The sequence below is a fragment of the Malania oleifera genome, chromosome 8, assembly GCF_029873635.1.
Source record: "Malania oleifera isolate guangnan ecotype guangnan chromosome 8, ASM2987363v1, whole genome shotgun sequence".
NCBI classification, from domain to species: domain Eukaryota; kingdom Viridiplantae; phylum Streptophyta; class Magnoliopsida; order Santalales; family Ximeniaceae; genus Malania; species Malania oleifera.
In genome coordinates, this window is record NC_080424.1 from 63,284,603 (window position 1) to 63,307,629 (window position 23,027).

The window sequence follows — 23,027 nt, forward strand, 5'->3', positions numbered from 1 at the left end:
GAATTTCATCTGGACTATTAATGCCAGTAGGAATAAGCTTTTGAGCATGCCCATTCAGTTGGCCCAACTGAAGCTTGAATGGATTGCTTTTTGTTCTCATTAAATAAGCCCAAAGTAGGATCAAAATTCTGATTCTGGGCCTCCTTGACTGAGGGGTCCTTCATCTGTTTTTAAAAGGCCTATGTTGCTGTTGAACAGCTGGCCCAAGTCTAACGTTATCCTCAAAGACCCAGGCTCAATCCATCCAATCTTCATCACACCTTTGTACAAGCAGAAAGCCCCAGCCCCCCCGGACTCCACCTCTCGGTCAGAGTCCTTGCCGGAATACTCAGTCCCTAAGCTGTCTCTGGACTCAGCCCCTCTTGCATCTTTTCCCCACAATGAACACACACCACCTCTGGCTGACTGTTAGAAGCCTCACAGGCACCATCAACTCTATTACCTGAAACTGCCCGACTCCATGAATGATTATTATTATTCCCTACACCATTAGTGACAGGATGAAGAGAGTTTACCAGAGCACTGAATTCTTCCCCAAATTGAAGCCACCCATTGCTTTTGGACTCTTCAGGAAAAAAATATAGAGTATCTCTTGCCTCTCCAACCATGCCCTAATTGAACTTACCTAGTTGCCTGCCTTCGTGACATGTATCATCACCCAGTATTCAGCAAAACCTACCCAAGATCTTTGAACACCCTTGCTTGACCTCCATCAAGAGAAAAAAATTCCTGCTAGAACCATGTTGCAGCAGCTGATGAAAGTCTTACCCATTGATTATGTTGCCAGTTCTTCTTAGGAACGAGTAGAGCTACCACCTTACCCACTTTATCCAATCTCAGATTGAAGGATTTCCCTTTGATCTGAACTGAATGAACCCCCACCATCAAAATCTACCAGCACCATGATAGAGCACCATATTGATATGAGAAAAAGGAAGATTTTTTTGTGTGAGAGAAACCCATCGCTGAATAGCGTCGGCGTCAGAGCACTGCTATGCTAGTGTCGGTGCAGTGTCATCTACATTCGAAACCCTCATATGCAGACCCAGCCTTTGCAATTGCAGCTCACTGGAGAGTTTGCAGTGGAGGAGAGCTCGTAGCTCACCTGAGAAAAGGCGCAGCTACTGCAAGTTACTGAAATGTGTGAGAGAGAGCAGGAGAGAGACAGGTGAGAGGATGATGTTGTTTGATCTACAATTGTATTGTTGTATGAAGGCGGTTTGACTTTGATTGTAGTCTTTCTTTTATGGTTTCTTCTTCCCATAGAAACGCGTCTTATTCTTGTACATTATTTCTTATTTAATGAAGTGTCTTCTTTTTTCTATTAGAAAGGATGGATGACTCACTATGAGATTCACTCGTTGGAACACTCGAGCATGCCACTGATAGATGAGAAAATATGGGCCTATTGTGTTTTCTTAATTAAGACACTTGACACTTTTGATGAGGAACAAACTTAAAAACCAGAAATACTTGTGTAACTTGCGAAGAGATGGATGTCAGAGTCGAGCATGCCACTGATTCAAAGTGACAAAATCAGAGTCAGAGAAACTGGAACTACCATCTCCAAAGTAATGTAAGCTATCCCTCTTATGCCTTCCACTAATCTTCTTCATCTGGAGACTGTATACCCCAATAAGAAGGACCAAATGTTATTGAGCTGTTAAGAGACTTGTCAAATGAGTTACAGTTGAGGGAAATTTAGCCACATACAATGCAGATGGGAGAGGATTATATGGAAATGGGAGAATGTTTTCATCAATGACAAGAGTAACTGACATCAATAAGAGAAATTTTAGAATGGAAAAGGTAGTATCTTCATCAATTAAATGAGTAACTGACATTAATGAGGGAAACTTAGAAATTGAATATCAAAATGCCAATTAGGTTGGTTCAGTTGAAGATTGGGGTCTACTACTGTGTATTTTTGTCGGTGATATTCTTATTACCTGCTGTGGTAAGAAACGAACTGAAAGGCCACACCTAGTGCTGAAGTAGAATACAGAGCTATGGCACACACTGTAATTGAGTTAATATTGTCGAATTCTCTAATGTCAGAAACTGAATTTCTGATGGCAAAGTAAGCATCTCTTGTAAAATATAAGCAACGCCAGATCCTTCTAGAGCCCAAATCTCCATTTCTCCTACCTGTTGCCCAAAGTCTATGGTTATGTTTGGAGATAATTAAGCTACTATCTGCATTGCAAATATTACTATATGTCATGACAGGACTGAGTACATTGAAGTTTGACTGTCGTGATAATTAAGCTACTATCTACATTGCAAATATTACTACATGGCATGGGAGGACTAAGTATATCGAAGTTTGACTGTCCTTCGTGAAAAAATGCAGTTATGAAGAGCTCTTTTTTTTTTAAAATTTATTTTAATATTTTTGTCATTTTTTTGGTTTTTTTTTTTTTTTTGGGGGGGGGGGGGGGAGAAAATATATTAAGAGAGAGGGAGGAATTACATCCTAGGAAAGGATAGGAAAACCTCAAGTCAAAAATAAAAATAACAAACAAAGTAAAAAAATAAAATAAACTAACAATAATTAATAAGAAAGCCCCTCTTTAAACCCTTTTCATTTTAGTTCACTAAACACTTCAAATTAGCTAGTTCTCTGTGACCCTTATTCACCTTACTTTTACGATTTTACCACCATGGCGCCATCGAGCCAAATTTTTGTTTCCTTAAGATTCAAACATCCATAAACCCTAACTGAAATCTCCTCATAGGGGGTGAGCAAAATTCCATCCTTGATACATTTTCTTTTCATCGATACCATCATTTCCAAAAATTGTAATCCCCTCCTTCCATTTGAGGTGGTGGCACATGCGTTTTCCAAAAGCAAATAAGATGAGTTAGAATCATAACCATATTGTTCCCAACCTCATCCAAAAGCAAACCTCTGTCATAATCAAATCACTAAGGACTTCACTGTCATTTGTTTTAAAATATTCCCCTAATTCTTCCTTTCCTTGCATACGCAAACCTTTGACACCCTTTTGAATAATTGGCTCTTCCACTACACAATCCTTCCTGTATCAATCCTTAGAAGTTTTTTTTTGTTACTTTGCCAAAAGTAACCCACTTTTCTTCAAACTTTTTCCTCATTTGCATTTCCTTTTGACGAGGATAGACCTTTTGGCCCTTAAATAGCTGCCTCACCATTAGATTTCTCCCCAAAACAACAATTGTCCCTTTTATTTTGTCCTCTCATTTTTGGGTTCTTTATAGAATCCTTGTTTCTTTCATTTGTTGCTGAAGGTTGATTGGAAATTCTGTCCTCTATGTGGGTTTCTTTTCCCACCAATTGAATAGAATCATCAACCAAACCCCTATAGTTGTTTGAGATGACCTTGTCTTTTGCCACCTCTCTCTCTTCAAAACTTTGAGAAATGTTGTATTTGTATCCTGAAAAGAAATATCTTCCTGGATTACATCTACTTCGAAGATGAACATTGCAATGTCAGAGTTGAAGCTTGAGTTTGCTTTGAAGATGAATGAAAAATTAAGATATCATGCTCTACTTATAAAAATTATTGAGTGAACTCTAGGCTTGACTACTTGCGAGTTCCTCCCTGATATGGGATCTAGGTTTAGAGGAGATAAATGAGATTGAAAGCCCTCCCTCAATTTAAAAGCCTTTTGGATTCTTTACTCTATTGTTATGAACAATGTTTTAAAAAGCAAATGTCTATGGCAAGGCATTTTAACCTTTAAGAGGGGAGCTGTTAGCCTTAAGGCGTTTAGGTGTAAGCCTTTTGGGAATTTTATTTATAGATAAAAATTTGTAAATAAATTACATGTATTTTAAAAAAATAGAGAAAATTTCAAATAAAATGTAAAAGGAAAAAAATCAAATATACTTTGTGAACTACTTGTTCGCCGTCCACAAATTGCTAACTTGGATTCATTATGTATATCATGACAAGAGATAGCCATATTATCACAAAGTTCAAATTATTACAGCCTAAGATACAATTCTCAATTAATTTGGAAAGATTGAGGTTCATGAGTTTTTGAAATCAACTCATTTATTATTAACGAAAGAAGATGTATTAAGATAGAGAATGTAGAATCAAAGCAAGGATAAGAAATCCTCAAAAAAATTAAATGAAAAATAAAAAAAACTCACAAAGAATAAATAAAAAAAATAATCGCAGAACAAAATAAAAAATAAAAGTTGCTATAATCCACCAAGAAATCCCTTATTCAAACTCTTTCAATCATAGTTCTCTGAACACTTCAAATTAGCTAATTCCCTCTGACCCTTCTTCACCTTGGATTTGCCAGCATCAAGCTTGACATCATTACCTCCCTGATCAGATAACTCGAGGCCCAAGTAATCCCACAACCTTTGAGTTTCGACGCCCTTCCTTGGAATTTCATCTTTAACGGGAGTAGGCAGAATTCTGTCCTTTTTATCATCTTTGGGGACCTTATCTTCAAATATATTAATGCCTTCTAAAACCTTCTAAAGGAGGAGGCAGCATGTAAGATAGATCCCCAAGACGATCAATAGAAGAATTGAAGGAATATCTGCACTGTTCTCGAATGAAAATGTTTAGTCCCTGTGCTGTCCTCATCTGAAACATTTTCTCATTTCTTACTCTCCTAACTCAATTTTGCCCTCTCTTCGATTGGATCTTTCACTATACTTTTTTTAATACACCTTTTGAATCACTCTTTATAATTTTATGTGTTTTCTAACCAGATAATTCTCGCGTATCTTCATTTTGTTTCCTCCCTTAAAAGTCCATCTGCGTTTTCTTTTGATGAGCGTACACCTTGCCGTTCCTTGAATTATCCGAACATACTTCCTTTCTAGCTTGATTTCCCACCAAACCAAAGATGAAATCCTAGTTTTCAAACTCACAAGAAATAAAATTCTTAGAACCAAACTATCCCCTTACATTCCTTCAGCTCCCCCTAATGTCATTTTCTTCCTATTAAGGAGAAGCATCATACCTATTAGACCTTCCTCCTTCCCTCACCTACACTTTACTTTTATTGGAGCATTGCTCGTCATGGCTATAAAAGATGTTATTCAAAGAAGAGAACTATATTGGATCACCTGTATTTCATTAAGATGGATGCTGTTTGACTTGTTGCTGTTATGAAGGATGGTGAACCCTTATATCCTCCCAAGTAGTGGGTGAAGAGGCTTCCTTATGCTCAAGGGGATGTAGAGTCTATTGGGCCTTCCTAGATAAGTGGCACATCTACTCTTCTGAAGAAGCTACCCTACTACCCAGGCCTATTTTTCAATCAAAAAACTGCTTTTGTGCCTCCTTAACTAATAAGCCCATCAAAGAGTTTAATAAACTCTTATTATTTTTGAACAACCAACCCAAATCAATCGTAATTGACAATAATGTCAATAAGCCAGGCTCAACACACTCTAGCTTTGTTATCCCGTCTTCCACACGAGAAACCCTAGCCATCTCATTTTTTGTCTTCCCATCATCCACGCAAGAAACCCTAACCACCCCTGATTCCAATTGCTCAGTTGGCAATGTTGCCTAAAATGCCATTGGTTGTACTTGAGAAGCTATTTGAATGAATTACCTTACCCTATAGTGAGCACAACCCTTCTCTATCATATTCTTAGAAATCAATCGACCCTCACCATTGTCTATGCTTCCAGTAACGACTTGATTGCGATTTCCATAGAACTTCTTGCTATCTGCTCCATTCAAGTCTAACTGCAAGAACTCTCCAAAGCAACGAAGGCATTCCCAAATGAAGACCACCCTTCCTCTTTCATCCCTTAGGAACAAAAATGGAATACTTCTTACCCTTCCCTCCATGTCCCAAGTCATGAATTTCCCTGGCATAGTCACATGAATCACCATCCAATAATCAACATAACCCACCTAGAATCTTCAAAATTCTTGCTTGACCTACTAGCAAAAGCTGAGAACACCTAAAAAATACCATGAAGCAGCTCCTAAAGAGAGTTGTACTAGCCGATTGCACTTACGTTTCTTCTCAAGAACTAACAAAGCTCCAACCTTCCTTACCTCATCCAACCTCAGATTGAAGGACTTCCTTTTGATTTGAATAGAGCGAACCCCTTACATCACGCCTAACTAGTAACATGATAACAAAAGAAAGGGAGAAAAGTGATGAAAGGGAGAAAGTGCGAGAGAGAAAACCATTGTGAGCTCTCTCCCAACCTTCAAAATTGACATTATATTATGACATTATATAAACTGGTATTTAAAATTTTCTAGCCAAATCTAACTTGTGAATTACACATTGAAAATGTGTAAGCCTCAACCAAAAAGGCACAAAGGCATGCGTTTTGTACGAATGCATAAGCCTCAGTGTGTAATGCGTTAGCCTTTTTGGAATCTGGTATTTAGAATTTTAGGTATGCATTGCCTTGAGGCGAGCTTGGATTGAGCCTTTTCCAAAACAGTGGTTTGAATTTGGGCTCGAACATTTAAGTGGCTCAACTGAGGATTACCCGAGCTTTCCTTCCATTCAATAGTTTGATCCAAATTCAAAACCTCTTCAAATTGGTTTTGGGCTCACTCATTAGGCTGGCTTATCAGAAATTAAGAAAGCTCCTCTTCCTTTCCACCATTCATCCCAAATCTAATACAATTATTTGAGATTGAAGCCTACACCACATAGTCTTTGTTGCCCACCTTTCTTGCAAGAAGCCCTATCGGTCTCTAACACTCTCGCGTCTCTACCCAAATCCCTAATCGGCTCGACTATGGGTGACCTAATCTCTGGAAGAACCTTATTAATTCCTCGCAACAAAAACCTAGGGTCCTCTGCTCGCATTTACCCACAATAACAAGCATAATGCTGCTTTTTCCCTAGTACCGCAACATTATTCAACGCAATTTTTCAATGGTGACTAACTTCATCCACAACTTGGTTCTCCTATAGCACAACTTGGCTCTACAAATCATTACTACCCATCTTTCCATCAAATCCAGCACCAGGAAGAAGAACCCTAAGCAACACATGGAATTTTTTCCTCTTTTTGTAAGTCTTATAATTTGCTAGGAGATTTGTTTACTGGGGTTATGTTTAGACTTGCTTCTTGAGCTGCTTGTACCAGGTTGGGGTTGGGTGATATTTATTCACCCCTAGCTTGAGGGGGAGTGCTATTAAAGTTAGTTTTAGTATAGGGTAGTATAGGTTAGGAGGCATTCTGTTCTATTTGATACTCTTTTTCTCTTCTTTCTCTCCTTTGCTAGTCCCTCTATACCTAGGTATTTTGTTCCCTAGTTAATCAAATGAGATTTTCCAAGTTCACAATAGGGTTGGGCCATGGTGTTAGTTATAAGAAAACTTAAAGTCATTGACCCAACTCTTTGAAGTGTTCAAAATTAATGTTTTATTTGGGCACGTAAATTAATCATCGCAATTTATCTTGTTGATAGGATTTATATAGTTGTCAAACAAATAGTATGATTGTCTTTGGCAAACCTTTGAAAATTGGTAATGTGGTGGTAGTGATGTTTTTGGTCCTTAATGATTGGGAAGAATGGGGGTGATGGTGAAGGGGCACTGGTGAAAATTTTAGTTATGGCATTGTAGGTAGGAGCACTTGCGAGTGTAGGACCTGAAGTAGTTGCTGTGACAATGGTTGTGGTAGATTTGGTGACCGTGGTAGTGCAATAGCAGTTGTGGTTCACAGTTACATATTTGTTTCCATAAGCACTGTGTTTTGATTTTTTAAGAGACATGTTTGCTAGCCCTTGAAGCAAGTTTTCTAGTCACACACAGACTATGTTCCACTCACTGTTTCTTAGTTACCTTTTCAATAGGTATATTAAGGAATTGTTATTGTTTATGGCCTCTTTTAGTCCAATACTTAAAAGATCTATTTTTGTAAATCCATCATGTTTTCCTTTTATGTGACTAGAACATAGATCATTGCGGCATCAAGTTGGTGGTTCACGTTGCATTTGATTTATTTACAAGAGATTGATTCATGATTCAAGGATGTCACTAAATCTTATAAGGTCATCACTTACAGTGCATGTGTGGTGGAAATAGCATCCATGAGATTAAATATATGATTGATTGGGATTAATCATAAGGATGTTCTGGGGGAAAGAGAGACAGAATAGTGGGGATGTAACACATAATGAAGTGGAGGGTAATACTCAGCCCACACTTCCAGATCTCAGGAAAATCATGAGCAATCAGAATTGACAAGCAAATGGAAAGGGACAAATCTGTAGTAAAAGAATGTTCTGTAAAATACAGTCGATTTTTTACTTGTATGATGAAAGAGTCAACTGGAGTTTAACATCTTTGAACATGATTCTGAAGTTAGTGGCTTCTATTGAATAGGAAAAAGCATGGTATAGGCATGGTATTAAATTTCCATAAAATTGTCGAAATTTCTGGTTTCCATCACCCTTGAAATTGAAAAGACAGTTGATTTCCGTCTTGTATAATTTTCATCAAAATCTCAATGAATCATCTGAAATTTATCGAAATCTTGAAATTTTAGTGAAACTTGTCAAAATTTTAACTATGCAATGAAAATTCCTCAGAATTCAAATGAGAGATTTAGGAGTGAAGTGAAATTTCTCTTTTAATTTATTTTATTTATTTTTATTGAAACAAAAGATTATTATAAGTGATTTTGAAACTATATGAAAAAATAAACTTACAGCAACATTTTATCTAACCATTCATATCTAAATTATCATTATTTGTATAATAGATAATATTTAAATGATTTATGAATTTCATTTGTGTTAACTGAATATGTTTAATGCACTTTATCTTACAAATACGTTTGATACACATACTGTATTACAACTTTTTTACCTCATACACAACATAGATGTATTTAACTTGTAATATATTAGTCTTAAAACTTACATTATTATTTCTTTTAACCATTTCTAAAGTTTCACAAAGAATTCCGTGCTTTACTACTGATTTCCATTGTTTTTTTAAATCGAAATTGAAATCGAAATTTCTGTTGAAATTTCCATACTTTTGGAGCTTTGAAATTTGAGTCAAAATTGAAACTTAGGACCTTGGGCATAGTGTAACAACAGCATGAATATATAGAACACAGTTGATTTATCTTCATATTTTGGAATGCATTCTAGAAGATATTAACTGATGTTTCATTGGTTCAGCACTGCATCACAAGTCATTTAATATAGACTTAAGTGATAATGAAATGGAGCAGTTTACTGTCTGTTTTCCCCTTAGTCTCAGAAGCCGTGTACTTGCATTGAAGGTCTGTCAGGAGTACCAGATGATTCTGCCAAAACTGATTGAAAATGAGACTGATGGACAGCAGAAGAGCTAAATACCCTGGATGTCATTATTGAATAGTGACATTCCTAAATCACATGTTCAGAGAGAGAGTGAGAGAGAGATGGAGGGGGAGGGTCTTCTTCCCTGTTTTCAGACTTCTTCTAAATAATGTATTCTATCTGATTCTAATTTTTCTTCTGGTATTCATGGTTGCTCAGTCCTGATGTCTTAATTTTATTAGTTGTGCTCTCTCTCTTTCTCACACACACACACACACACACACACGCACTCACACATGCATGCATGCACATACCATCCTCATATGCACCCAGCCTGATTGCATGCACAAAACATCTCTCACATGTACGCAACAGAGAGTTAATTATGTAGATTATTTTTCTGTAACACTTGGATTCAAATGCTGTGACTTCTTATTGGACTAGCTTCAGTGTGCTTTATATTCTTTTCAGTGTGTGACTGAGGAGGTAATAATTATTATGATTTAGGCCTGGAACAATGTGTGATATATTGGTAAATGCATGTTTCGTTACAATTCAGCTTATAAGGGATTGTATGAGTGATTGCTAAAAAAATTTGCAGCATTGCTTGTGATCGTAAGATTTGAAATAATAAATTATTAGATGTTGATTTTGTAATATTTCCATTTTGAGACATAACAGTTTAATGGTTTTGTTTACAAATCCTTGGTTTTCTTTTGCACAGTTAACTTCTCTTTCATTCTGGTTACCATGTTTATATGTTGCCAGTTCTTGTATATATATTAAAAAAAGATTATGCATGTGTATTTATAGTTTGAAACACAAGTTAACTTTGAATTATATATATATTTGGTTTTGCTTTCTCAAACATTATTTGCTGTATTTTATTGTGTATGCTCCTGCAGGCACTGATACATTGGTTGAATTATTTATTGCAGAGACGAGAATCCTTTGCTGCAGATTTTCCATCTCCACATTCTTTCTCTGGAAGTTCTTAGGGAGTCTGTGTATCCTTCATATTGTTTACTTTTTGTGAATCTGGGGGTTATCATGGTTTTGAAATTTTACAAAAATTCAATATGAAACAGTTTCTGTTATGAATGAAACTTCTATACATTTCTACATGCATTGTGTTGAATATTGGTTTGCATAATGATGTTACTACTAGTAATAACTTAAACTAATTCGATCCTTGCATGCATGCTGTATGTGTAGGTTCTTATGCTTGTGTTTATGAAGACCGCACACTGTTTTTTTAGTATCTCATATAATGCACTAGATGCTATTGATTTGGAGACCCAGTTGTTTAGTTATAAAAATCCTCATAATGCAACTTGAGCAATATGATTTCAATTTTGGTCTGTTATATGCAAGAAGGGGGTAAATTTGACTAATAATTAATGCATAAAAATTAGTGGGTGTCTCTGTTAGTATCATGAGCTTTATATCCATTATTTTTAGTATCATTTATTTACTTATTGTTAGTTCTTCTTAACTATTCTCCAGCTTTGGGAATTTAAATAACTTGCAGTTTCTATGTGAAAATGGAAGAGTACATAAGTTTGCAAATAGCTTTTGTTTGCCTGCTTTTATGCTTCAGGAGTATAAGCAGCTGGACAAGGACTTTTTAGCGAAGAAGGATTTTCAAATGCCTGTTTTTGATTCTAAAAAGAAGAATGATTTAGAATTTCAAATAGCTGAGCTTTTGGTTAGACTTCCAGCCAACGGTTCTTATTCTCAATGTTGGAATGATTATGCAGCAAACTTGAGCAGAGTCCTTTGTTCTTTCCTCCTCATTCCAGAAGAAAGTAAAACTCATGATGTGCAATTATCAGCTGGTCGAGGTGGCATGCCTATTTCTTCGGTGTATGGAGAACTTTCCATAAAATGGGTTATGAGGGTTCTTCTCGTTGTGTTCCCATGCATTAAGGCTTGTTCAAGTCAAAATGAGCTGCCAAAAAATTTAAGGTGAGATATTACAAAATATATGAAATTGCCTGTTTTGACTGACTAATAACTAATGATACCGTACATTACTATTTTGTGAGAAATAAATAATCAATGAGACTGTAACTTTTCCCCCCTTCTTGGCTTGTTTGCTCTATTTTCTTCAGGGCATTTGTTAGTACTCTGCAGCATTACGTTCTTTGTGCATTCAGGAAGGTTCTTCTTTCATCGCCTGTATTAATTGAGGTATTTCGGGAGGAGGGCATCTGGGACCTTTTTTTCTCCGAAAACTTTTTTTATTTTCAGCCAGCTTTGGAGGAATTCTCAGGAGAGGGTTGGTTACACAGTGTGGGTTCCCTGAGGAAATCTGAAGTATATTCTACCTCTAGCTGCACTAGCAGCCAAGAAAAGGCTAGTGAGATTGAAACTCTTCAAATGGAAGTAATTTCATTTGTGGAATTTGCTGCGACTTTTAACGGGAGTGCACACAACTTGGTAGGTTCTTTCCTTCTCACTGCAATAAACTGTGTGTGCAACACATTTTACCATTTATTGATTTCTATTTCTGCCGCTATTCAATCAGGAGAAGGAACAGGTTTTAGCATCCTATGTTGATATTTGCTGTCTAGCAAGAAAACATAATAAAAAAAAAGTGTGAAAGTTTGCAAACCTGGAGTTTTTGAGTATTAGGAGCTTTGAACTCCTTTGGAGGAGCTTCGGTCTAATCATCTTCCATGGTATGCTATCACAGCAAAAAGCCTAGCAATAAGGCCCATAAAAGGGCTTAACAGAACATGCCCTTGCTGTCCAAATGTCAAAGTGCTTTGAAGTTTCCAATCTTTAAACTAATCTCATAATGTTTGTAGGAGAACAAAGTGAAAGCCTCGCCCTCCCAATTCCTTGTGAGGTCTGAGTTTCATTATATCTTGTCCGTCTTCCTGAAAATATTTACACACCATGGTCTTGTTTGTTTGAAACCAGTCTAAGTAAGCTAGGGAATAAAATCGCTCTCCAAGTTTAGCACCCGTATCCAACTCACACATCCCGAAGTTTCCAATTCTTAAACTAATCTCATAATGTTTGTAGGAGAACAAAGTGAAAGCCTCGCCCTCCCAATTCCTTGTGAGGTCTGAGTTTCATTATACCTTGTCCGTCTTCCTGAAAATATTCACACACCATGGTCTTGTTTGTTTGAACCAGTTTAAGTAAGCTAGGGAATAAAATCGCTCTCCAAGTTTAGCACCCATATCCAGCTCTCACATCCCGAAGTTTCCAATTCTTTAACTAATCTCATAATGTTTGTAGGAGAACAAAGTGAAATCCTCGCCCTCCCAATTCCTTGTGAGGTCTGAGTTTCATTATACCTTGTCCGTCTTCCTGAAAATATTCACACACCACGGTCTTGCTTGTTTGAAACCAGTCTAAGTAAGCTAGGGAATAAAATCGCTCTCTAAGTTTAGCACCCGTACCCAGCTCACACATTTGCGCCCCCCCCCCTTCCTCCCCGCGGCCCAAAAAAAAGAACACAGACACATTTGACATAGCTTTTGCTCCCACTTTAGAGGATATAATACTAAAACAAAACCTCTCCATTCTTGCAAGAATTTCCAAATACCACATTGCTGCCTCTCACAAAATAAGCCGGTGCACTTTTAGAATAAAAATCTGATTTTTCCACGAACTTTTACAGTTGATTTAGGGTGCATACGAGGGTAAATTTTTGTGCAATTTGTTTTTGGAGATTTTCCATCCTCCATTTTGTTTTGCCTTTTAGGAGTTACCTGTCCTTTCCTTTGTTTTCTCCTCTCTCTTCAATAAATCTTCTTTTTTCTAATGAAAGAATACTGGCGAGCAAATTACTAGGCACCATTAGCTAGCACATAATGGGTGAAATCAAAGTTATCAATATAAGGGTTTGAGAGGGTAAAAGATGATGACTGGCAGGCATTTTAGATATAAATACTTCTGGACTGATCATTCTCAGGTGTAAGTTTTGACATTCTAATTTTACTTGTCTGTTTTATAAAAAGCTTGGCATATTAAACATAAAAAAATAATTAGTTATTTTAAAAAATTCTGACTGTTACCCTTAAAACTTGAGGGAATTTTGGGAAAATAACAATTGATTAGAGTTTATCATTCTGCACATGCACACACTGGTGCATGACTTGCTGTGATGCCTTTAAATGCAGTCAATTTAATTTTTCATACAGTAGAAATCAAGATATTCTTGTTTTAAAGTAGGATAAATAAAACTTTTAGTTTTCAAAAGAGCTTCAATTTTAGTGAATGTCACGTGTGTTTTGGAGATGAAGAACTAATTGAACATTTATTTTATTTTTAGGGTGAATAAAGACTACAAGTTGAACTAAAATGCACCAAAGGGTGCCAACTTGAATATTGAAGATGGACAAAAACAGCTAAACAAATGGAAATATAATTCTATCCATGGAGGAAAAGTGTAAAATTTCCACAAACTCGAACATAAAATTGTACGCTATATTGCATCCTTAATTTTTGTTACAGGCAACTCCTTCCTATCTCTCTGTGAACACATGAAAACATTGGTGCTATTGGTGACCAGTGCACATTAAATTTTGATATGATTGAAATAGGGGTAGAATTCGGTGTCTCGCGATGCTTCCCAAAGCCAACATCTTCCTCCAAGCGCAAGACCATGGAGTCGAGAGATAGTGAACATCATTAGTGGATATGTTAAAAGAATAGGGGATAGGATCATTACAATCAAGTTAGTTTTAGGCTTAGAGATAGTGAACGTCATTAGTGCATATGCTCTCTAAATAGGCGTAGCAGAAGATCTGAAATGACAATTTTGGGAAGATATGGATAATATTTTACAAGGGATTTTGGCGTTTGAAAAGATATTCATAGGAGTTGATTTGAATGGTCACATTGGGAAGGATAATATAGGGTATGAGAATACATGGAGGTCTTGGATATGGAGATAAAAATGAGTCTAGTGATACAATCTTAGATTTTACCATGTCTTACGATTTGGTTATATTGAATACTTGCTTTATAAAAAAGAAGAACACTTAATAACTTTCAAGAGTGGGTACAATAAAAGCCAAATAAATTTCTTTTTAACTAAGAACAGGGACCGTCTATCTTGTAAGGATTGGAAAGTTATCATAGGCAAAAGTTTGACTACACAATATAGAATCTTAGTATTAGATGTACATATTAAAGAATGGAAGAGAAAGAGTAGCATAAATCAACACAAGAGGACTAGATGGTGGAACTTGAAGGGAGATAATATAGTAAAATTCGAAGATAAAATGAACAAAGTGTGATTAGACAATAGGGATAAGGTTGTGCAAATACTATTTGGAATAAAATGGCGAAGTCTATCACAAGGATAGCAAATGAGGTTTTAGGTGAGTTGAAACGAAGATACTTGGGTAGTAAAGAAAGTTGGTGGTGGGATTAAGAAGTCCAAAAAGTCGTTAAGACAAAAAGAAATTGGTATAAGATATGGAAAAATTGTAGAAATATAGAAATTCTTGTACAATATAAAGCCAGAAAAAATGCAAAAAGGACTATCAATGAAACTAAACTAGAGCTTATGATACTTTATATACTAAGTTAGAAGCAAAATAAGGAGAAAAAAGACATTTATAGACTTGCTAGAGGGAGAGAAAGAAAATGCAAAGATTTAGGCTTTTGATTATGCCCAAAGAATAACGCGGTAGTTGTAGCACAACTTTGGGGTGTTGATCCCACAGAGAGACAAATTAAAAGAATAGTAGAAGGAACAAAGAAACTAAAGAAAAATATTAATTGATTAATGGCGAACAAAGATTAATTTTAAATGCAAATTAAAGTGAAGCAAAGTGAGTAACGGAAAAAGTATTAATTTTAAATGCAAAGTAAAGTGAAGCAAAGTGACTAACAAAAAAAGTACCCAAATTTGACGAACAATAAAGCGTTGGGAATCCCTTGCACAAATCCGGTATCTAAGTTTAAGCCTTCTATTTGGTTTTCGTTAAACAACTTACGAAGTTACTTTAGTAAGTTGTTTAACGAAAACCAAATAGAAGGCTTAGACTTAGAATTGTCAAATGAGGAAAAGACTAAAAATATAAGATTTATTCGCAAAATTAGAGTTAAGGAAGTTAAGTTTGCACTAAAAAAGATGAAAAATGGGAAAGCTATGGGACCAGATAACATCCCAATTGAAGTTTGGAAATGCTTGGGTGATAACGGAATTATATGGTTACCTAATTTATTTAATACAATTGTAAAAACTAAGAATATGCCAGATGAATGGAGGAAAAACACTTTAATACCTATATACAAAAATAAAAGAGATATTCAAAATTGTAATAACTATCGTGGAATTAAACTTAGGAGTCATACGATGAAACTATGGGAAAGGGTACTTGAACAAAGATTAAGGTTAGAAACGAAGATATCGGAAAATCAATTTGGTTTTATACCTGGGAGATCTAACGCAGAAGCTATTTATCTTTTAAGAAAATTAATGGAAAAGTTTAAGGAAAAGAAGAGGAACTTGCATATGTTATTTATTGACCTTGAGAAAGCATATGATAGGATACCTAGGGAAGTTCTATGGTGGGTTTTGGAAAAAAAGTGTGTATGTTGTAGGTATACCGATGTCATTAAGGATATGTACGATGGAGTGATGACTAGTGTAAGGACTATAGATGGAGAAACTAAAGAATTTCCAATTATCATAGGTGTACATCAAGGATCTGCTTTGAGTCCTTATCTTTTTGCTTTAGTGATAAATCAATTGACAAAGAGTATTCAAAAGGAGGTTCCATGGTATATGTTGTTTGCAGATGATATTGTATTGATCGACGAAATTAGGGACGGAGTAGAGGCTGACTTAGAATTACGGAGAGAAGCTTTGGAATTTAGAGACTTTAGGATAAGTAGAAATAAAACAAAATATATGAAATGTAATTTTAGTAATGATAGGAGGAATATTGGAGACAAAGTTAAACTTGATGATGAAGAAATAAATCGCACTTGTAGATTTCGATGCCTTGGATCTATTATGCAAGTTGAAAGAGAAATTGAAGATGATGTAATGCATAGAGTTAAAGCAGGTTGGTTAAAATGGAGAAGTGCTTCAAGTGTGCTATGTGATCGTAGAATACCCTTAAAATTGAAAGGGAAGTTTTATAGGACAACTATAAGACCAGCTATGCTATATGGATCAGAATGTTGGGCGACGAAGAAACATAATATCCAAAAAGTAAAAGTTGTCGAGATGAGAATGCTTAGATGGATGAGTGGTATAACATTGAAAGATAAATTAAGAAATGAACATATTCGTGGTAACTTAGGTGTAGCTCCTATAGAAGATAAGATAAGGGAGGGACGACTCAGATGGTATGGACACTTGCAACGTAGGCCTTATAGTGCACCTGTGAGGAAAAGTGACTTAGTTACTGTGGGGGGCAATAGAAGGGGTAAGGGTAGACCTAAAATAACTTGGGAGGAGATAGTGAGTAAGGATTTAATATCCTTGAATCTATCAAAAGAAATGGTCCATGATCGCATAAATTGGCGGAAAAGGATTCATATAGCCGACCCCACTTAGTGGGACTAAGGCTTGGTTTTGTTGTTTGTTGTTGTTAATTCATTGAATAACTCAATCGGGAACTCTATTCCCAAAATTCCCAATCGGAAGGTATAGATTTATAAACCAAAATTAAACCAAATGTAACCCTTTGAAAAATCATTCATCACTTTTAGAATACGTAAACTATTATCCCTATTGATAAAATCCAACGACGACAATATACTCAGGGAGCGATATTGCAGCAAAGAAGTAAATCAATATAGATAAATAATTGATCCAAACATAATCAGAGAACTAATCCATTCAATAGAAAAAGTATGACTGAATCCATAAACAAAATAAATTCTATGATTATTTAGAGAAGAAAACATCAGCAATGAATTGAGAATGATAAAACAAAGGAGTTTAGTAATTTAAAATCAAATACATAAATTAAAAATAAATTGAAAATACCATCTAGTGTGCAAGTTCATCCCTAGCCCTACTTGATAATTTAGTTCTCCATACTAAGATGAACGACAAGTAAATTTTAGAGAAAAGCTTCAAGTCTGCAGTCTTTCGTCTCCCCCTTCTTGACACAAAGTTTTGCTTTTATATGTCCCTCCACAAAACCCTAAAAATGGAATAATATAAAAAAAAACGCTGAAAAATATCCTCTGGTTTCCGGGCTTGGATTGCGGCCCACTTTTGACCTAGTAAACGTCTGGATTAGAGAAATACTATCTCACAATGAATTGTAGCTCTTTCCGTAAGCTTTCCAACGCCACTTGAATCACGCCAATCCAATATTAGATAAGAGAGTTATGATTAAAATACAGAAATATGTCCAGGCTGTCTCCTAGCGAATTTCGGACTTGGACTTCTTGCAATTTCCTTCTGTGATTTTTTTTCTTTTTTTCCTTGATCCAAATTGCTCTCAAAGCCGATGAGAGTCCTCCTTTGAATTTGACTGGGCTTTGACTTGCTGTTTTATAAACTCTGAAATTAAACATAAAAACTTGCTTAGGAGTATCCCAAAGTAAATAGAAACTCAATCCAATAATACACATTAATTCCAATGATTTCTATTCACATTTTAGCATTTTAGTTCAATAATAGGGTATTTAGAGAGCACTTTCGTACACTCATCACACTCCCCAACTTGTTTATTGCTAGTCGCTAGCAATATCTATGCAAATGTGATGAAAGAGACTGAGAAAATAATAAAATAGCCCATCAATTCACATTTTCCAGATTCACATATCTAAACAATCTTAGGAATTCAATAACCCTGTCACAAGAAGTCCACCTAAAGCAATCCACTGAGTGTTTGTGTGTTTCAAACTATATCCATCTAACCAGAAGTCCTGACACATGCAACATCAAGAACATCTCAAGAGAAAGGTTCAACTCCATAACTCACGGGTATAAAAGTGTTTTGTGTGAGGATTCTCTCTATGGAGTTGACAAGGGGTGTACACACACTCTCATGGGGAAATAGGCAATTATGTACAAGCAACAAGCAAACATTGATCTTATGATAGGAACACTAACAAATGAGACTTCCACCACTCTTTCCAAAAGCTTACTTAGGATCAGAATGGTCAACACAAAAGGTTGTAACGTGGCTTGGGTTCGGGGCTATATGAAAAAAAAATGAAAAGGATTCAAAAACTTCCAAGTACATACAAAGGGAATCTTTTTAAATATCTCAGTAGACCACACTTCTCACTTGATGTACTCTCCAACTTTTCAGACCATCGAATAATAATGCTTTTCCTTCTTCTTCCTCTATATATATAATTTGATGAACAAACACACACCACTTTGGTATTCTTGCCATTGCTACCAACTTTTCAGATTATCGAATAATAATGCTTTTCCTTCTTCTTCTTCTTCCTTTTTTTTTTTTTTTTTTCTCCTTCTTTTGAATCCCAACACATAAGAAAGAAAATGCAAATTCCACACTTAGTATACACTTGGAAATTAAAAAAAAAAGGTAGAAAAATCAGTGTATAAGCTATACTCCAATGTGGAGAGGCATGGATGATGTGGGTCTATGAAAAGAAAAAGCTACATGTGTTTATTGGCTCAAAGTTGGCTACAAGGGGTCTGTGATGGAAAGAGTTAGCTTGAAAGGCCCAACATTGATTTTAAGTTGACCTTCGTCATATCCCAAGTATATCCACCATCTTACCACGAACCATGTAATGATATTCTCAAAAGAAGTGCCCAATTTAACTGATCAATGAACGCTTATCACAATTTACTGCATTTGTAGGCTCTCAATCCTCTCCAAAACTTACATGAATACTTAAGTAAAAGAGTTCTCTAGCTACATGTGTCAAACCACCATCTTACCACAAAGATTTGATGAGTGCATTAGGGGTTCTGTGAATGCTTCAGCAAAAAAAAAAAAAATGATTATGGTGGGTTTGGTGAATTCACGAAGATGACTATAAATGAGAATGAGTACGCATGTGAAAAGGATGCATGTGTGAGTTAAATTTTTAAAAAAATTTGACACATGAAATTATGCCATAGAGTTCCAACAAGCACAAGCATTTTAAAAAACTGAATCTGCACCACCAACACCCCCCAACTTAAATGAAACATTGTCCTCAATGTTTAAGACTCAAAATTGAATGGGAAGTAGCTAAAAAGGGTAGAATACACCTGATGAGTGGCGTGGGTAGCTCGTTGAGCACCAAAGATTATAACCTAAAATGACAAAATGAAACTAACCAACAAACGAGAACAAAGAAAACACAACAAACATAAAGGAGAAGAAAGAAAATAAGAGAAAAAGAAAATAAAACAAATAAAGAAAAACATACCTACGTGGTTGGGTCAAGGTTGATAGACCAAATCCTCAAGTGGAATGTCCTCCACTTTTGGAACTTGCCTATCAATTAAAACTTTAAGGCGTTGACAATTTACTTTAAAGACCCGTCCATCCTTAGGATCCTCTATTTCTACCGCCCCATTTGCAAAAGCATTCTTCACTACAAAAGGGCCGGTCCGCCTAGACCGAAGTTTTCCTGGATGCTTATGGAGTTTAGAATCGTATAAGAACACTCGATCATTAGGCTTAAACGTTTTTCTCAAAATATTTTTGTCATGAAATGCTTTCATTTTAGCCTTATAGATTCTAGAGTTCTCATAAACATCATTTCTTCCTCTAACTCGGTCACTTGATATTTTCTAAGCTTACCTGCTTCTCTCATGTCAAAATTGAAATGCTTGATTGCCCAATAAGCTCGATGCTCAAGCTCCACAGCTAAGTGACAAGGCTTTCCAAAAACAAGCCTATAAGGTGACATGCCTTAGGGAGTTTTTAAAGTTGTACGGTAGGCCCAAAGCGCATCAACTAATCTCAAAGACCAATCTTTGCGATTTGGGTTGACTGTTTTTTCTAAAATTTGCTTAATTTCCCTGTTTGCAAGTTCTACCTGTCCACTTGTTTGGGGGTGGTAGGCAATGGAGATCTTATGTACCACCCTATATTTTTTCATCAAAGCTGCAAAAGAACGGTTGCAAAAATGTGTACCCAGTCACTAATGATAGCACGTGGTGTACGAAATCAAGATAACACATTCTCTTTGAGAAATTTAATTACCGTCCTATTATCATTGCTCCTGCAAGCTGCTGCCTCTACCCATTTTGACACATAATCTACTGCCACAATAATATATTGATATCCAAAAGGAGGAAATGGTCCCATAAAATCAATGCCCGAACAATAAAAAATTTCAATCGCTAAAATTGAGTTTAAAGACATCATTTTACGATGGGACATAACTCCTAACTTTTCACATGAGCGACAATAAATGTTTGCATCCTTAGACAAGGTGGGCCAATGTTTGCATCTTTAAACAAGGTGGGCCAATGAAATCCACACTGCAGAATTTTTGCAGCGGTTTTCTTAATTGAAAAGTGGCCCCCACAAGCTTGGGAGTGACAAAATTCTAAGACGCTAGCAATCTCTTCATCAGGGATGCAACGCTTTAAAATTTGGTCAGGGCAGTATTTGAAAAGAAAAGGGTCATCCCAATAGAAATTACGTACCTCAGTCATGAACTTCCTATTGTCTTGAGCGCTCCAATCCACTGGTATCTCACCTGCAGCCAAATAATTCATAATATGAGCAAACCATGTTAGAGAAGTAATAGAAAATAAATGCTCATCGGGAAAATCATCCCTAATTGGCAAGTTGTTAGAGGTGTCCTCAAATGTGAGCCTTGAGACATGGTCAGCTAGTACATTCTCCACTTCTTTCTTGTCTTTGATGGTGATGTCAAATTCCTGCAAAAGTAAAATCCACCGTATTAGTTGCGCCTTAGCATCCTTCTTTGTAAGAAGGTACTTAAGGGCTGCATGATCTGTGAAAATATTAATAGGAGCACCAATCAAGTAAGCACGAAACTTATCCAAAGCAAGCACTACAGCTAGCAACTCTTTTTCTGTAGTGGAGTAATTCATCTGAGCACTATTTAGAGTTCTACTAGCATAGTAAATGACAAAAGGCTTCCCCTCCCTTTGCTGTCCAAGAACAACACCTACAGCAAAATCACTAGCATCACACATGATCTCAAATGGTAAAGTCCAATTAAGTGGCTGCATTACGGGTGCTGAGGTAAGCTTGCCAGTAAGCATTTTAAAAGCCTCTTGACAAGCTTGTGTCCACTCAAATGGGGCATCTTTAGCTAGGAGGTCACATAGTGGTCTAGATATGATGGAGAAATTCTGTATGAACCTCCTATTAAAGCCCGCATGACCAAGGAAGGATCTCACATCCTTTACTGTCCTAGGTGTAGGCAACTTAGAAATTAATTCAATCTTAGATTGATCAATCTTTATCCCTCTAGAAGAAATAATATGCCTTAAGACAATATCTAAAGGTACCATAAAGTGGCATTTTTCCCAATTGAAAACCAATTCCTTCTCACAACGAGTCAACACTCTCCCTAAATTCAATAAGCATGCATCAAAAAAAGATCCAAAAACAATCAAGTCATCCATAAAAACTTCCATGCAATTTTCAACTATGTCACTAAAAATTGCTCATCATGCAACATTGAAAAGTAGTAGGTGCATTACACAATTCATATTCTCTATGTATTCTCTCATAACTTTTATTATCCCTTGGAACGTGTCCATTCAGATCTCTTTCTATAAATATTTTCTCAGTCCCTGGTATGCCTTGTATAATACTATCCATATCTTCCCAAAATTGTCTCTCAAGATTTTCTGCTAAACTTACTTGAGGAGCATAAGCACTAATGATACTTATTATCTCTTGGCCTAATATCATCTCGATTTTTATAATTCTATCCCCTACTCTGTTTACATCAACAACACTATCTTTTAAGACTGAATTTATGAAATGTAATTTCAATACTGTAAGGAGTACCAACAGAGAGAAGATTAAACTAGATACCAAGAGATTAATAGCATTGATAGATTTTGATATCTTGGATCTGTCATGCAAGGTGAAGGGGAAATTGAAGATGTTGTACATAGAATTAAGATAGGTTGGGTAATATGGAGGAGTGCATTAGGTGTGTTGTGTGATTGTAGAATACCTTTAAAATTAAAAGGAAAGTTTTATAAGACAGCTATAATGCTAGCTATGCTTTATGGTTCAGAATGCTGGGCAACTAAGAAAAAACGTATACAAAGAATTAAGTTCTTGAGATGCGTATGCTAAGGTGGATGAGTGGTTTAATACTAAAAAATAAAGTAAGAAATGAACGTATACGCAAAAAATTTTCGCATAGCACTAGTTGAAAACAAGATAAGGGAGGGGCGACTTAGATGATTTAGGCATTTAAAACAGAGGCCTAGTAGAGCACCTGTGAGGAGTGAGTTAGTTATGGTTTATAGCATGAAAAGGGGTAGCGTTAGGCCTAAAGTTACTTGGAATGAGGTAGTGAGGAAGGATTTAATAGCCCTTAATCTAATAGGGGAAAATGCTTTTGATTGTGTGATTTAACGTGAAAGGATTCATGTAGCCAACCCCACATAGTGGGACTTAAGGCTTGCTGCTGCTGCTGTTGTTCTTTATGCCCACATGTTGTACTTTCTCTTCTTTTTGTCTAACATATCGTCTTTTGTTACCAGAAAAAATTGCTGAATAATTGTCATATTTCTTTATGAATGAATTCTCGTTCTTGGTCCTTGGATGCTTCTAGGGTGTATTTGTGTAAATCATTTGGGATAGGACTTTGAAGACAAACACCATTATAGGCAATTCGTTGGCAAGT

At 36.1% G+C, this 23,027-nt stretch overlaps 1 protein-coding gene across 3 annotated transcripts in view; it reads left to right on the forward strand.

The window, feature by feature from the left end:
• LOC131162391 (BEACH domain-containing protein B) overlaps positions 1-23,027 on the forward strand; it is a 147,477-nt gene that overhangs the window by 53,257 nt on the left and 71,193 nt on the right. For all 3 annotated transcript variants that reach the window (XM_058118827.1, XM_058118828.1, XM_058118829.1), the window contains 3 exons: positions 10,199-10,267; positions 10,767-11,228; positions 11,375-11,702. In XM_058118827.1, the coding sequence (XP_057974810.1) occupies positions 10,199-10,267; positions 10,767-11,228; positions 11,375-11,702 (859 nt within the window). The remainder of the gene's footprint in view (positions 1-10,198; positions 10,268-10,766; positions 11,229-11,374; positions 11,703-23,027) is intronic.